The following is a 14505-nucleotide window of genomic DNA, read 5'->3' as shown; positions in this document are numbered from 1 at the left end:
CAGTACGATAAAAAAAAAGGCCCTCACAAGTAAATGTAAAACGTAAAACTAAATTTTCTGTTGAGGCATTTTCGCCCAAAACCGAAGGTAGGGTGCTGGGAAGGTTAAAGTCCACCACATAGGAGCTAAAAGTGGGCATTCCAGCAAAATGTTGATGACTGTCACATGTGAGCCACAGTGACACCGAAGTGGGTCCTCGCGACGGAGGAGGTAGCCATGTACTAGCCATATATGGCCAATGCGGAACCGGCAGAAAACCACAGAGTCCCTTCAAGAACCCCGCATGGAGGACTCCCACACATTCATAGTCTCCTTAATGGTACGCAGTTTGTGGTGCGCACTGGGATTATGCCATTCCATCTGCCAAAGCTGAAAAACCTTGTGGTGTAATCAAGATCACAGGTCAGTTACGGGGATGCCGATGTCCATAAGCATTTCCTTGTAACCTGTTTCACCCGCCTGTCGGCAAGTTCGTTTCCTGGGATTCTGACATAGCCTGGCATCCATACAAACACCACAGAATGACTGGACCACTCCAGGGCATATACGGACTCCTGGATTATTGTTAGGAAAGCATTGTGGTGGTAGCACTGGTTGATAGCTTGTAGGCTGCTCAAGGAGTCAGTACAGAGAAGAAATGACTTGCCAGAGCATGAGTCGATGCGCTGAACAGCACAAGAAATGGCCGCCAGCTCTGCAGTGAAAACACTGCAGCCATCTGGCAAGGAGTGCAGTTCAATATGTCCTACATGAACATATAGAAAGGCAACGTGACCATCAGCCATCGAGCTGTCGGTGTAAACCACTTCATGATCCCAGTACATGTCAAGAGTCGAGAGGAAGTGACAATGGAGAGCTGCGGTGTTACCCGAGTCCTTAGAACCAAGTGAAGTCCAGGCAAAGCTTTGGCCTAGGTGTAAGCTGTGGAGGTGTATGTGAATGGACCTTGAGTATAGGTGGTAAAGGCAAGGACTCCACTTCACATAGAAGAGATCAGATGCAAACTGCTATCTTAAGCCCTGACCTGGGCCTCCGATGCAGGAGATGAACTGCCGTGGTTGGGAAAAGGAGACAGTAATTCGGATGCCCAGAAGAACTACAAACATGCGCAATGTAACTGGCGAGCAGTTGTGCACGCCTAACCTTCAATGCAGGGACTCCGGCCTCCACCAGGAAGCTGGTCACCGGACTCTTGCTAAAAGCTCCTGTTGCCATTCGAATGCCAGTGTGGCGCACTGGGTCGAGTAAACACAATGCCAAGGGTGCCGCCAAACCATAAACCAGACTCCCATAGTCAAGGTGGGATGGAACAAGGGCTCTGTACAGTTGCAGCAGCGTTGAGTGATCTGCACCCCAGAAAGTGTTGCTCAGGCAGCAGAGGTCATTGAGGTGCTGCGAGCATTTCTGCTTCAGCTGATGAAGATAAGGAATCTGTGTCAAAAACCAGTCATAAGAATCGATATGTCTCCATTACAATGAGTGGATCATCATTAAGGTAAAGTTCTGGCTCCAGATGGATGGTACGACTCCGGCAGAATTGCATAACATACAACTTCACAGCTGAAAACTGGATTCCGTGGGCTAGAGCCCATGACTGTGCCTTGTGGATGGCTCCCTGTAGGTGCCACTCAGCAACATCGGTACTGGAGGAGCAGTACGAAATGCAGAAATCATCTGCATACAGAGAAGGTGAGAAGGATAGCCCGACAGCTGCTGCTAGACCGTCAATGGCCACTAAAAATTGAGATACACTCAATACAGAGCCCTGCGGGACCCCATTTTCCTGGATATGGGGGGAACTTTGGGAGGCACCAACTTGGACACAAAGTATGGAAGCAAGGATACGATGTAGCCAGGTTGTATTGTAAGCCTTTTGTAAATAAAAAAAGACGGCAACCAGGTGTTGGTGTCTGGAAAAGGCTGTTCGCATGGCAGACTTGAGGGAAACTAGATTATCAGTGGTACAGCGACCCTGGCGAAAACCACCCCAGCATGCAGCCAGTAGGCCATGTGACTCCAGGACCCAACACAACCGCCTACTTACCACACGTTCTAACAGCTTACAAAGAATGTTGGTGAGGCTGATGAGCCGATAACTATCCACATCAAGCGGGCATTTGCCGGGTTTCAGCACTAGAATGATGGTGCTCTCTCGCCACTGTGATGGAGAGATGCCATTGCAGCAGATCTGGTTGAAGATGACAAGGAGATGTAGCTTGTAGTCAGACGAGAGATGTTTGATCATCTGACTGTGGATCCAATCTGGCCCAGGTGCTGTGTCGGGTCAATGTGCAAGGACACTGAGGAGCTCCCACTCTGTAAATGGAGCATTATAGGATACACTGTGATGTTCAGCGAACAAGAGGGCTTTCCTTTAAATCTGTCGTTTGAGGGAGTAAAATGCTGGGCGATAATTCTCCAATGCAGACGCTTGAGCATAGTGCTCAGCAATTGTGTTTGCATCAATAAATAATACGTCATTGATGTTAATGATAGTGACACCTGTCAGGGTCTGGTACTCGCAAACACATCTGATCTTTGACCAGACTTGGGAAAGTGATGTACGGCACTGAATGGTCAAGACGTACCTCTCCCAACATTTCTGTTTCTGTCTTTTTATAAGTTGGCAAATGTGGGCATGGAGCCATTTAAAAGCTATTACATGCTCTATGGAAGGGTACTTTATATGTCGCTGTAGAGCTTGCTGACGCTAATTGATGGCCTCAGTGATTTCCAGTGACCACCAAGGTACTGACTTTAGCCAGGGCACCATAAATAACAAGGGATCATGTTTGCCTCTGCAGAAATGATTGTTCTAGTGACCCACTCAACTACCATATCGATGGTACCATTTGGGAGGGATACTAAGGTGACAGCAGAGGTGAAAGCTTCCCAGTCTGCCTTGTTTAAAGCCCATCTTGGTAGGTGTCAGGGGGAATTGCGCTGGGGGAGTGACAAGAAGATGGGAAAGTGGTCACTACCACAAGTCATTGTGGGCTCTCCAGTGGACAGATGGGAGAAGTCCTGGGCTGCAGAGGGCTAAATTGATGGCCAAGTAAGTGCCATGAGCCACACTGAAATGTGTGGGGGCTCCAGTATTTAGGAGGCAGAGGTCGAGTTGAGACAGGAAAGTTTCGACATCTCTACCTCAGCCAGTAAGCATGGTGCCACCCCACAAGGAGTTATGGGGTTAAACTCTCCCAAAAGTAGGGAAGGTTTAGGGAGTTGATCAATCAGTGCAGCTAATACATTCAAGGGTACTGCAACACCTGTAGCAAGATATACGTTGCAGACATACCGAGTTCAGGACATAGACACAAACTCCACCTGACACACTATTATAGTCGCTACGGCTCTTGTAATATCCTCTATAGCCACAGACGGCAGGGGACCAGGTTTCCTGGAGAGGAATGCAGAAAGCAGGTGTAAAGCTTAACAGTTGCCGTAGCTCAGCCAGGTGATGGCAAAAACCGGAGCAATTCCACTGGAGGATGATGATATCATGAGTCTGGGAAGGCATGAAGCATGCAACAAGGCAGGTTATGACTCGGGATCATCTGCTGCCACCGATTGAGTATTTGTATCCATTCCTATTGCGCGTGAGGCATCAGTGAGATCCAGGTCCTCATGGGATTCTAAGATCTCTACCACACCTGCAGATGTGGAATTGGTAGGGAGTGGTGGTGTTGGGGCCACTGGAGGGTCCTTTTTCTTAGTAGACTTCTTTGTTTGCTTGTCCTCTCACTTCTCTTTGGAGGCTTGCTGGAAGGACTTCTTTGAAGTAGATTCAAGCACGGAGGAAGACTATGAAGCTCTTTGTCCAGCAGCTTTTGGCTTCTTTAGCCACAGGCGAGTGTCCGCTGTGAGATTAGTGGAGACCTTGGGAGAGAGGGTCCCAAGGGACCCCTTCCACTTGAGAGGAGCTGGAGGAGGCTGTTGCTTCTCCGGCTGGGGGGAGGGGACCTATGTCCCCTGCATTTGGGGGTGGCCTTGCTCCTGAGGTAGGTACTTTGGGAGCAACAGAAGGCAATTTTTCCCCCTACCACCAAGGGAGCGGATGTATTCTGGAGGCCCAGAGGGCCCACTGTTCATGGCACAGAGTGCGTTATGACTGGTACTTGTGATGGCGATGGTAATGTAGCTACAGCGTATGTGGACATCAACCGAACGGGGTGTAATCGCTCTTGGTAAGTCAACCAATCCAGGGTCTTGTACTCCATGATTTTCTGCTCCTTTTGGAGTACTGTGCAGTCTGGCGAGCAGGGAGAGTGCTGCTCTCCACAGTTGATGTATGTGGGAGGAGGCGCACATGGAGTATCTGGATGCAGTGAACGTCTGCAGTCTCGACATGTGGCGCTGGAAGTGCAGCGGGAAGATGTGTGCCCAAATTTCCAGCACATAAAGCACCGCATAGTGGGAGGAACAGCAGTGAACCATCAGCTTGACCTTTTCAGGCAATGAATAACCCTCAAATGCCAAGATGAAGGCACCGGTAGCAACCCTGTTATCTTTGGGCTCCCTGTAAATGTGCCAGATGAAATGAACACACCCCCGTTCTAGATTGGCATGGAGCTCGTCATCACACTGCAAGAGGAAGTCGTGATTGAAAATAATCCCCTGGACCAGTTGAGACTTTTATGGGGAGTAACGGAAACAGGAATATCACCCAGCCCATCACAAGTGAGTAACATCCTGGATTGGGCTGGAGATGCTGTCTGAATCAAGACTGCACCGCTTATCATCTTCAAATGCGCTGTCACTTCTCCAAACTTATCCTCAAGATGTTCAACAAAAATTGAGGCTTCGCAGGTAGAAAGGAGTCCCTGTCCATTCTGCTACAGACTAAATACCAAGGCGAATATGGCTCTCTTCTTTCTGTAGCTCTACGTTCCTCCCATGGTGTAGCGAGGGAGGGAAACGATTTAGGGTCATACCTGTCAGTGTTTTACTCAATCTTGCCCTTCATAGAGACTGCTGGCACTGTACAGTCACCAGCAAGAGATGATTTAGTCCGCTTCATTGCGGGTCATCCGCCCTGATGCCACCCACTCCGATCGGGGGCTCTCCCCACGGGTGCCACCCAGCCACAGCAAGGGCCAACTGGCACGAAGGCCATTGCCAGGAGTCCTGATGCCCCAGGAAGACAGGCATCTACTCCTTGGCATATGTGGGGAGTTTTCAGCTCAGGCATCAGCAGTGTGATGCCTGTGTTGTCAGGGGGCTACCACCAAATGGGTACATGACACCCCCACCACAACAGACTGTCTACCATGCTGGATATTGGGCACAGAGAAATCCAATGTTGTTATGGGTGTGAAATAGGACAGGCGACAACGAAAGAAGATGACAAACCTCGGAAGTGTACTTGCCCAAATAGTTCTTCCCCATGTGGCCCGCACTTCTCTAGAATTTGGAAAGTGGCACGTGAAACCATAAAATGGAACCTCAACTTGTAGGGCCGAAAAGTGAGAGATTCCTTTAAGTCACTCTTAAGACAGGCAGGAATACATTGGGCCTATTCTAATCCTCAGACCCGCAGGGGGGGAGTGGAGTGGGAATGGAGGGAGAGCAGCAGAAAATGGAAAGAACGAGACATGTGAGGTGGGGAGATACAAGCCATGAGTAAGGCTGGAGCGAGAGTAACAAAGGGGGTAAAGGCAGCTGGAGACAGGGACTAGCAAGCAATGTTTTAAATGAAACAATGAGAGATCCAGGGTGGAATGTAATGGTATAATGAAAAGGATAGTTGCTACTCACCATACAGTGGAGATGTTGAGTTGCAGAAAGGCACTACAAAAGGACTGTCACATAATTACCTTTCGGCCAACAAGGCCTCTGTCAAAATTAGACAACATATACACATGCACACACTCACACAAATGCAACTCACACACACATGACCACAGTCTCTGATAGCTGGAGCCAGACTGCAAGCAACAGGGCATTATGGGAGAGGAAACTGGATGGGGGAAAGTAAGGTGCTGCTGGGAGCGTGCAGGGATGAAGTGGGGAGGGGGGCAGTTAGGTGCAGTCAGGAGGTTAGACAGAGGGCGGGGGAGAAATGAGAGGTTAGCGGAAAAGGAGAGATAGAAAAAGACTGGGTGCATTGGTGGAATTGATTCATGAGAGGCATGCTCCTCTGTGGGCAGACAGACATTGGGGCCTTAAGAGGTGTGGGGTAACTGGAAAGATAAGGCACAGGAAATGTTTTTGTACAAGTATGGGAGGGTAATTACAATATGTAAACCTAGCCTTCTACACAAATGATACCAACCATTTCCTCCACTGACTCTCCACAGTTTCTGTCCCCTTACCACACGGTGCCCTGCTTGTCACTATTAATGACACCTCACTTTAGACTAACATCCATAATGCTCATGGCCTTACTGCTATTGAATACTACCCTTCCTAATGTCCGATGGATTTCAAACCAACCACCTACCACGTACTAGTCGCCATGACGATCTAAATATTCACCCACAATCACTTCTCCTTTGAAGGCATAACCTACAAACAAATCCGGTGTACGGCTATGGGCACCCACATGGCACCACCCAATGCCAAGCTATTCATAGGCCATCCACACGAATCTTTCCTAAACACCCTGAATCCCAAACCCCTCACCTGCTTCAGATTCACTGATGACATCTTTGTGATCTTGATCAAGGGTGAGAATTCCTCCAGAATCTCGGCATCTTCTCCCCAATCCAATTCATCTAATCCTACTCAACCCATCATCAAGCCACCTTTCTCGATGTTAACCTCGACCTCAAAGGTGGCTGTATCAGTGCCTCTGACCATATCAAACCTACTAACTACCAGCGATACCTCCACTTAGACAGTTTCCACCCGTTCCACACCAAGAAGTCCTTTCCATACAACCTAGCCACCATGGCCATTGCATCTTTAGTGATTAGTGGTCTCTCTTGAAATATACCGAGGTTTCAGTGAAGCCTTTACAGATTATAACTACCCTCCCAATCTTGTACAACAACATCTCCCATGCCTTATCTTTCCAATCACGCAGCACCTCCCATAACCCCAACGTCTGGCCACATAGTAGCACTCCTCTCATGACTCTGTTCTACCCAGGACTGGAGCAACTGAATTACATTCTTCGCCAGGGTTTTGACTACCTCTCGTTGTGCCCTGAAATGAGAAATGCCCTACCCACTATCTTTCCTCCTCCTCCCACAGTGGTATTCCCTCCCCCCCTGGCCACCAAACCTACATAATATCCTCAAACACCTTGCCTAAGGACTCATATTCCTGTCTCACACATACTACCACCACCACCACCACCTACTACACTCCTGTCACAAATACGACCTATCCTACCAAAGGCACAGCTACCTGTGAAACCAGTCATGTGATTATAAGCTAAGTGTGCAACCACTGTACTGTGTGGGTATGACAACCAAAAAGCTGTCTGTCCACATGAATGGCCATAACAAACTGAGGCCAAGAAACAACTGGACCACCCTATTGCTGAGCATGCCTCCCAATATGGCATCCTTCACTGCCTATGCCATATGGATCCTTCCTACCAACACGAGCTTTTCTGAATTGCACAAGTGGGAACTCTCCCTGCAATATATCCTACATTCCCTTAACCCTCCTGGTCTCAACCTTTGTCAGTCATTGTCATTACCCATCTAGCCCCTTCCCTGTTCCCATTCCAGCACTACACAGCCCTCTATTACACCAAGCTCTCCCAGTCTTTTTACTTCTCTCCATTTCTGCTACTCTCCCCTGCCCCCTCTTCCTCACCATTCATCCAACCTCCTGACTGCACCTAGCTGCCCCACTCTCCTCCGCATCCCTGCACGCTCCCAGCAGCACTTTACCATCTGCCACCCCTACCCTGCTATCCCTCCCCCTCCCCATTCCAGCCTCCTCTTTACCCTACATGACTGCCTCTCCCATAATGTCATGCTGTTCGCACTCTAGCTCCAGCTGCCAGAGAATGTGATCATGTGTGTCAGAGTTGTGTTTGTGTGAATGTATACGTGTGTGTATGTTGTCTAATTCTGACAAAGGTCTTGTTGGCCGAAAGCAATTCTGCAACAGTCTTTTTGTTGTGCCTTTCTGTGATTCAGCATCTCCACTATATGGTGAACAGCAACTCCAAGAACCAGTGAGGACAGCACTGGATGCTGGGTTTCCTGTCCGGCCTATTCCCACTCACACAGATGATGTCCTATGAGAATCATAAATTTCTCATTTCAAGAACTACATGACTTTCATATTTTTCCATGTAATGAACAGGAGAGAACAGTTCATGATTATTTGTAAAGATATCTTCAAATGTGTTCAGTATGATAAAATCATAATACGATATAATGTAAAAAGGACTGATGTACACTGCTGACCAGAGTAACACACACAGCATACAACTGATTATTTCAAAATATATAAATTTATTTTGGAAACTGTGTTTGTGGTACCCAGTTAATCTGAGGGAATATCTAATAAAAGAAGGCATGGTCAGCTTAAACAAAAAAGTGATACATCAAATGTTATAATCTAGGATACGCTTATTACGTCACATATGACCTCTTTATTTTTTTTTCCATGTGAATGTCCCATACTTAAATGAACATGAACAACAGTTTTTCAATACCCATTAATAATAACACCAACACCACTCAAGGACTGTCTGGTATCCAAAGCTCGGACTTTTATGGCAAGTAGTTCACTTTATACTCCCAAGTCATCAGACCCACAAAAAAAAAAACTGTACTTGACTATGGTAGTGAGTCATTTGTATAAGAAATATATCAATATGAAGCATGAATAAATTTGTTCCAGGTTAAAACAACATCTTTAACATTCCATATAAATGAAATCAGAACATATACAGAAACATTTCCTACATACCGGTGCTCGAAAGAATTTCATTACTGCTACTTTTCCATATAATCCAACTTCCTTCAAGGGTCTTAATCCCTCTGGTGTAACTAAATATATCTCCAATCTCGTGTTTTTAGCTAAAATTAAATTTAAGTCACTTGGTGATGTAAAGTTACCTGCAAAGGAAACAGCCCAGTAAGTGATGATAATTCTACTTATTAATATTTTTACAATGAAAATTAGAAGCCAAAAGATTCCAAAATACAAGCACTAATAAAAGTCTTTGTTTGTGATTCATAAATGTTTCCTGAAAGGTAAATGCTAATACTATAGACTTAACATTGTTTCATCTTTCAATTGTGATTAAGATAATGTAAAGTTTCCTGTACAATAATATAACAGTGTGAAAGACTGGTCATGGTAGAGGAAAGAGGAGAGACCAGGTTAGTTCAGTTAGTTGCATATATATTCTATGGATCATATTCGTGAGTTCTTGTTGTATCAAATGACTGGCTGACTGAAAAAACTAGCACACTTCTCAGCTACAAACTGACAAATTATATTTTTGTACTGTATCACATTTACACTAAAATTCACTCAGTGTGTTCATTTATTAACTAAAAAATGCAGATTTGAGCAATGAAACCTGGGTATCTCATGATGCATCTGAAAATAAATGACAGTAAATTGTATAGCACCACATTATCACTACCAAAGGAAAAATCAAATTTGGAACTACACGCATTAGCATCTTGACAACCATGTATCGTGTATCATCAAACTTTTGCTGAAAGGGCACACACTGAATGTTGATGGCTGAGGTAAGGCATTAAACATGTATGTTATGTAGTTCAAAACAAGCGTGCTGTAAGAATAAACAGTAAAACCAGGTCCCCTTACTGAGAAGGAAGGTAATGAAATAATCGAGAAATTCAATAACTGGTTCAAAGTAAATGGTTTATTTTTCAAGAATCAGTATCTACCAGGTGGTTATAACTAAACTTTCCCTATTGAACACATTATAACACGGAAACTATTACCGTACAAGTACCAAACTTGGTAGCATTAATGTCCAGAGTATGGGGTGCATCATTTCTGTATGTCACAGCAAGACTGTCCAGTTGCAACTATGGCCACCTGGTGCCGTGATCAGTCATCGTGATTCATAGTCTCACACACCTGACCAGTCGCAGTGCACTTATTGACGTGTCAACATGAGCTTTAACAGAAGGAGCATGGCATTATTGGTGAAGCTTTATTATCAAAACAACAATAATGCTGCAGCTGCACTTCGAGAATATTGCTGGCTGAAAGGATTAGAGAGAGTCCTCTTTCTCCACCTGCTGTGCGAAGCATGATGAAGAAGGTTGAATCAATTGGAGGACTGGGCATTGCTCCGGGAAGAGGCCGCAGTTGCACAACAGATGGTTGCTGAAATAGCGGTTGCTATGGCAGACAACGCTGTGTGCCATTCCTGATTGTCAGACAGTGTGTGTGCTGTGTCCCAACAGGTGAATATATCATATAAAGAGAGGTAGCCAGCATTCCTATGGGCATTTTGTTGTGCACAATGCAGTCCTGCACTTTCAGACTCTTCTGGACACTGACGGGCGCCATATTGAGCCCTTTTGTAGCAGTAATGGTACTGGTATGTAATGGTATGAGGTACTGCAGTAGCACATTAAAAGTGTTTCAGTTGAACTGAATCTACATTATTTCTCTTCCCCATGTCCTTGACATTAATGCTACCATGGTTAGCACTCATAAGGAAATTAGGTTCTGTGTTGTTGTTGTTGTTGTTGTTGTGGTCTTCAGTCCCGAGACTGGTTTGATGCAGCTCTCCATGCTACTCTATCCTATGCAAGCTTCTTCATCTCCCAGTACCTACTGCAACCTACATCCTGCTGAATCTGCTTAGTGGATTCATCTCTTGGTCTCCCTCTACGATTTTTACCCTCCATGCTGCCCTCCAATACTAAATTGGTGATCCCTTGATGCCTCAGAACGTGTCCTACCATCCGATCCCTTCTTTTGGTCAAGTTGTGCCACAAACTTCTCTTCTCCTCAATCCTATTCAATACTTCCTCATTAGTTATGTGATCTACCCATCTAATCTTCAGCATTCTTCTGTAGCACCACATTTCGAAAGCTTCTATTCTCTTCTTGTCCTAACTATTTACCGTCCATGTTTCACTTCCATATATGGCTACACTCCATACAAATACTTTCAGAAATGACTTCCTGACACTTAAATCTATACTCGATGTTAACAAATTTCTCTTCTTCAGAAACGCTTTCCTTGCCATTGCCAGTCTACATTTTATATCCTCTCTACTTCGACCATCATCAGTTATTTTGCCCCAAATAGCGAAACTCCTTTACTACTTTAAGTGTCTCATTTCCTAATCTAATACCCTCAACATCACCCGACTTAATTCGACTACATTCCATTATCCTCGTTTTGCTTTTGTTGATGTTCATCTTATATCCTCCCTTCAAGACACCACCCATTCCGTTCAACTGCTCTTCCAAGTCCTTTGCTGTCTCTCACAGAATTACAATGTCATCGGCGAACCTCAAAGTTTTTATTTCTTCTCCATGGATTTCAATACCTACTTCGAATTTTTCTTTTGTTTCCTTTACTGCTTGCTCAATATACAGATTGAATAACATCAGGGAGAGACTACAACCCCGTCTTACTCCCTTCCCAACCACTGCTTCCCTTTCATGTCCCTCGACTCTTATAACTGCCATCTGGTTTCTGTACAAATTGTAAATAGCCTTTCGCTCCCTGTATTTTACCCCTGCCACCTTTAGAATTTGAAAGAGAGTATTCCAGTCAACATTGTCAAAAGCTTTCTCTAAGTCTACAAATGCTAGAAACGAAGGTTTGCCCTTCCTTAATCTTTCTTCTAAGATAAGTCGTGAGGTCAGTATTGCCTCACTTGTTCCAGTATTTCTACAGAATCCAAACTGATCTTCCCCGAGGTCGGCTTCTACTAGTTTTTCCATTCGTCTGTAAAGAATTCGTGTTAGTATTTTGCAGCTGTGGCTTATTAAACTGATTGTTCGGTAATTTTCACATCTGTCAACACCTGCTTTCTTTGGGATTGGAATTATTATATTCTTCTTGAAGTCTGAGGGTATTTCGCCTGTTTCATACATCTTGCTCACCAGATGGTAGAGTTTTGATAGGACTGGCTCTCCCAAGGCCGTCAGTAGTTCCAATGGAATGTTGTCTACTCCGGGGGCCTTGTTCCGACTCAGGTGTTTCAGTGCTCTGTCAAACTCTTCACGCAGTATCATATCTCCCATTTCATCTTAATCTACATCCTCTTCCATTTCCATAATATTGTTCTGAAGTACATCGCCCTTGTATAGACCCTCTATATACTCCTTCCACCTTTCTGCTTTCCCTTCTTTGCTTAGAACTGGGTTTCCATCTGAGCTCTTTATGTTCATACAAGTGTTTCTCTTATCTCCAAAGGTCTCTTTAATTTTCCTGTAGGCAGTATCTATCTTACCCCTAGTGAGATAAGCCTCTACATCCTTACATTTGTCCTCTAGCCATCCCTGCTTAGCCATTTTGCACTTCCTGTCTATCTCATTTTTGAGACGTTTGTATTCCTTTTTGCCTGCTTCATTTACTGCATTTTTATATTTTCTCCTTTCATCAATTAAATTCAATATTTCTTCTGTTACCCAAGGATTTCTACTAGCCCTCGTCTTTTTACCTACTTGATCCTCTGCTGCCTTCACTACTTCATCCCTCGAAGCTACCCATTCTTCTTCTACTGTATTTCTTTCCCCCATTCCTGTCAATTGTTCTCTTATGCTCTCCCTGAAACTCTGTACAACCTCTGGTTCTTTCAGTTTATCCAGGTCCCATCTTCTTAAATTCCCACCTTTTTGCAGTTTCTTCAGTTTTAATCTACAGGTCATAACCAATAGATTGTGGTCAGAGTCCACATCTCCCCCTGGAAATGTCTTTGTTTCTGTGTTATAACATGTTAAATAAGGAAAGTTTAATTACAACCACCTGGTACTATTCAGTACTTCTCATAGAACTCCCAAGCTGTAAAAAAGGCTAGCCAAACTATGAAACATGAAAAGTTGAAAGTTCTTGAGAGTATACAGGGTTATTACAAATGATTGAAGCGATTTCACAGCTCTACAATAACTTTACTATTTGAGATATTTTCACAATGCTTTGCACACACATACAAAAACTCAAAAAGTTTTTTTAGGCATTCACAAATGTTCGATATGTGCCCCTTTAGTGATTCGGCAAACATCAAGCCGATAATCAAGTTCTTCCCACACTCAGCGCAGCATGTCCCCATCAATGAGTTCCAAAGCATCGTTGATGCGAGCTCGCAGTTCTGGCACGTTTCTTGGTAGAGGAGGTTTAAACACTGAATCTTTCACATAACCCCACAGATAGAAATCGCATGGGGTTAAGTCGGGACAGCGTGGAGGCCACGACATGAATTGCTGATCATGATCTCCACCACGACCGATCCATCGGTTTTCCAGTCTCCTGTTTAAGAAATGCTGAACATCATGATGGAAGTGCGGTGGAGCACCATCCTGTTGAAAGATGAAGTCAGCGCTGTCGGTCTCCAGTTGTGGAATGAGCCAATTTTCCAGCATGTCCAGATACACGTGTCCCGTAACGTTTTTTTCGCAGAAGAAAAAGGGGCCGTAAACTTTAAACCATGAGATTGCACAAAACACGTTAACTTTTGGTGAATTGCGAATTTGCTGCACAAATGCGTGAGGATTCTCTACCGCCCAGATTCGCACATTGTGTCTGTTCACTTCACCATTAAGAAAAAATGTTGCTTCATCACTGAAAACAAGTTTTGCACTGAATGCATCCTCTTCCATGAGCTGTTGCAACCGCGCCGAAAATTCAAAGCGTTTCACTTTGTCATCAGGTGTCAGGGCTTGTAGCAATTGTAAACAGTAAGGCTTCTGCTTTAGCCTTTTCCGTAAGATTTTCCAAACCGTCGGCTGTGGTACGTTTAGCTCCCTGCTTACTTTATTCATCGACTTCCGCGGGCTACGCGTGAAACTTGCCCACACGCGTTCAACCGTTTCTTCGCTCACTGCAGGCCGACCCATTGATTTCCCCTTACAGAGGCATCCAGAAGCTTTAAACTGCGCATACCATCGCCGAATGGAGTTAGCAGTTGGTGGATCTTTGTTGAACTTTGTCCTGAAGTGTCGTTGGACTGTTATGACTGACTGATGTGAGTGCATTTCAAGCACGACATACGCTTTCTCGGCTCCTGTCACCATTTTGTCTCACTGCGCTCTCGAGCGCTCTGGCGGCAGAAACCTGAAGTGCGGTTTCAGCTGAACAAAACTTTATGAGTTTTTCTACATATCTGTAGTGTGTCGTGACCATATGTCAATGAATGGAGCTACAGTGAATTTATGAAATCGCTTCAATCATTTGTAATAGCCCTGTAGATTGATTACAACTTGATAGGAAAACCAATCCCTGTAGATTGATTACAACTTGATAGGAAAACCAATTATCTCCAATTAATGAGGTACCTTAGTTCTCTGTTTTCAGTTTGCACAGTTACTGCTATAAGTGATTTAAAGTGAAGGAACTATTTTATTTTGAATATTACCATTCAG

General features: G+C 44.8%; 1 protein-coding gene across 1 annotated transcript in view; it reads right to left on the bottom strand.

Moving 5' to 3' along the window:
• LOC126175119 (DNA damage-binding protein 1) overlaps positions 1 to 14505 on the bottom strand; it is a 189650-nt gene that overhangs the window by 129148 nt on the left and 45997 nt on the right. Inside the window, exon 2 of the mRNA XM_049921676.1 lies at positions 8881 to 9029. Coding sequence (XP_049777633.1) covers positions 8881 to 9029 — 149 coding nt within the window. The remainder of the gene's footprint in view (positions 1 to 8880; positions 9030 to 14505) is intronic.

Source organism: Schistocerca cancellata, chromosome 1 (assembly GCF_023864275.1).
Source record: "Schistocerca cancellata isolate TAMUIC-IGC-003103 chromosome 1, iqSchCanc2.1, whole genome shotgun sequence".
NCBI classification, from domain to species: Eukaryota; Metazoa; Arthropoda; class Insecta; order Orthoptera; family Acrididae; genus Schistocerca; species Schistocerca cancellata.
Note: the sequence above shows the minus strand (reverse complement) of the source record. Positions and strands in the feature narration are given on the sequence as shown.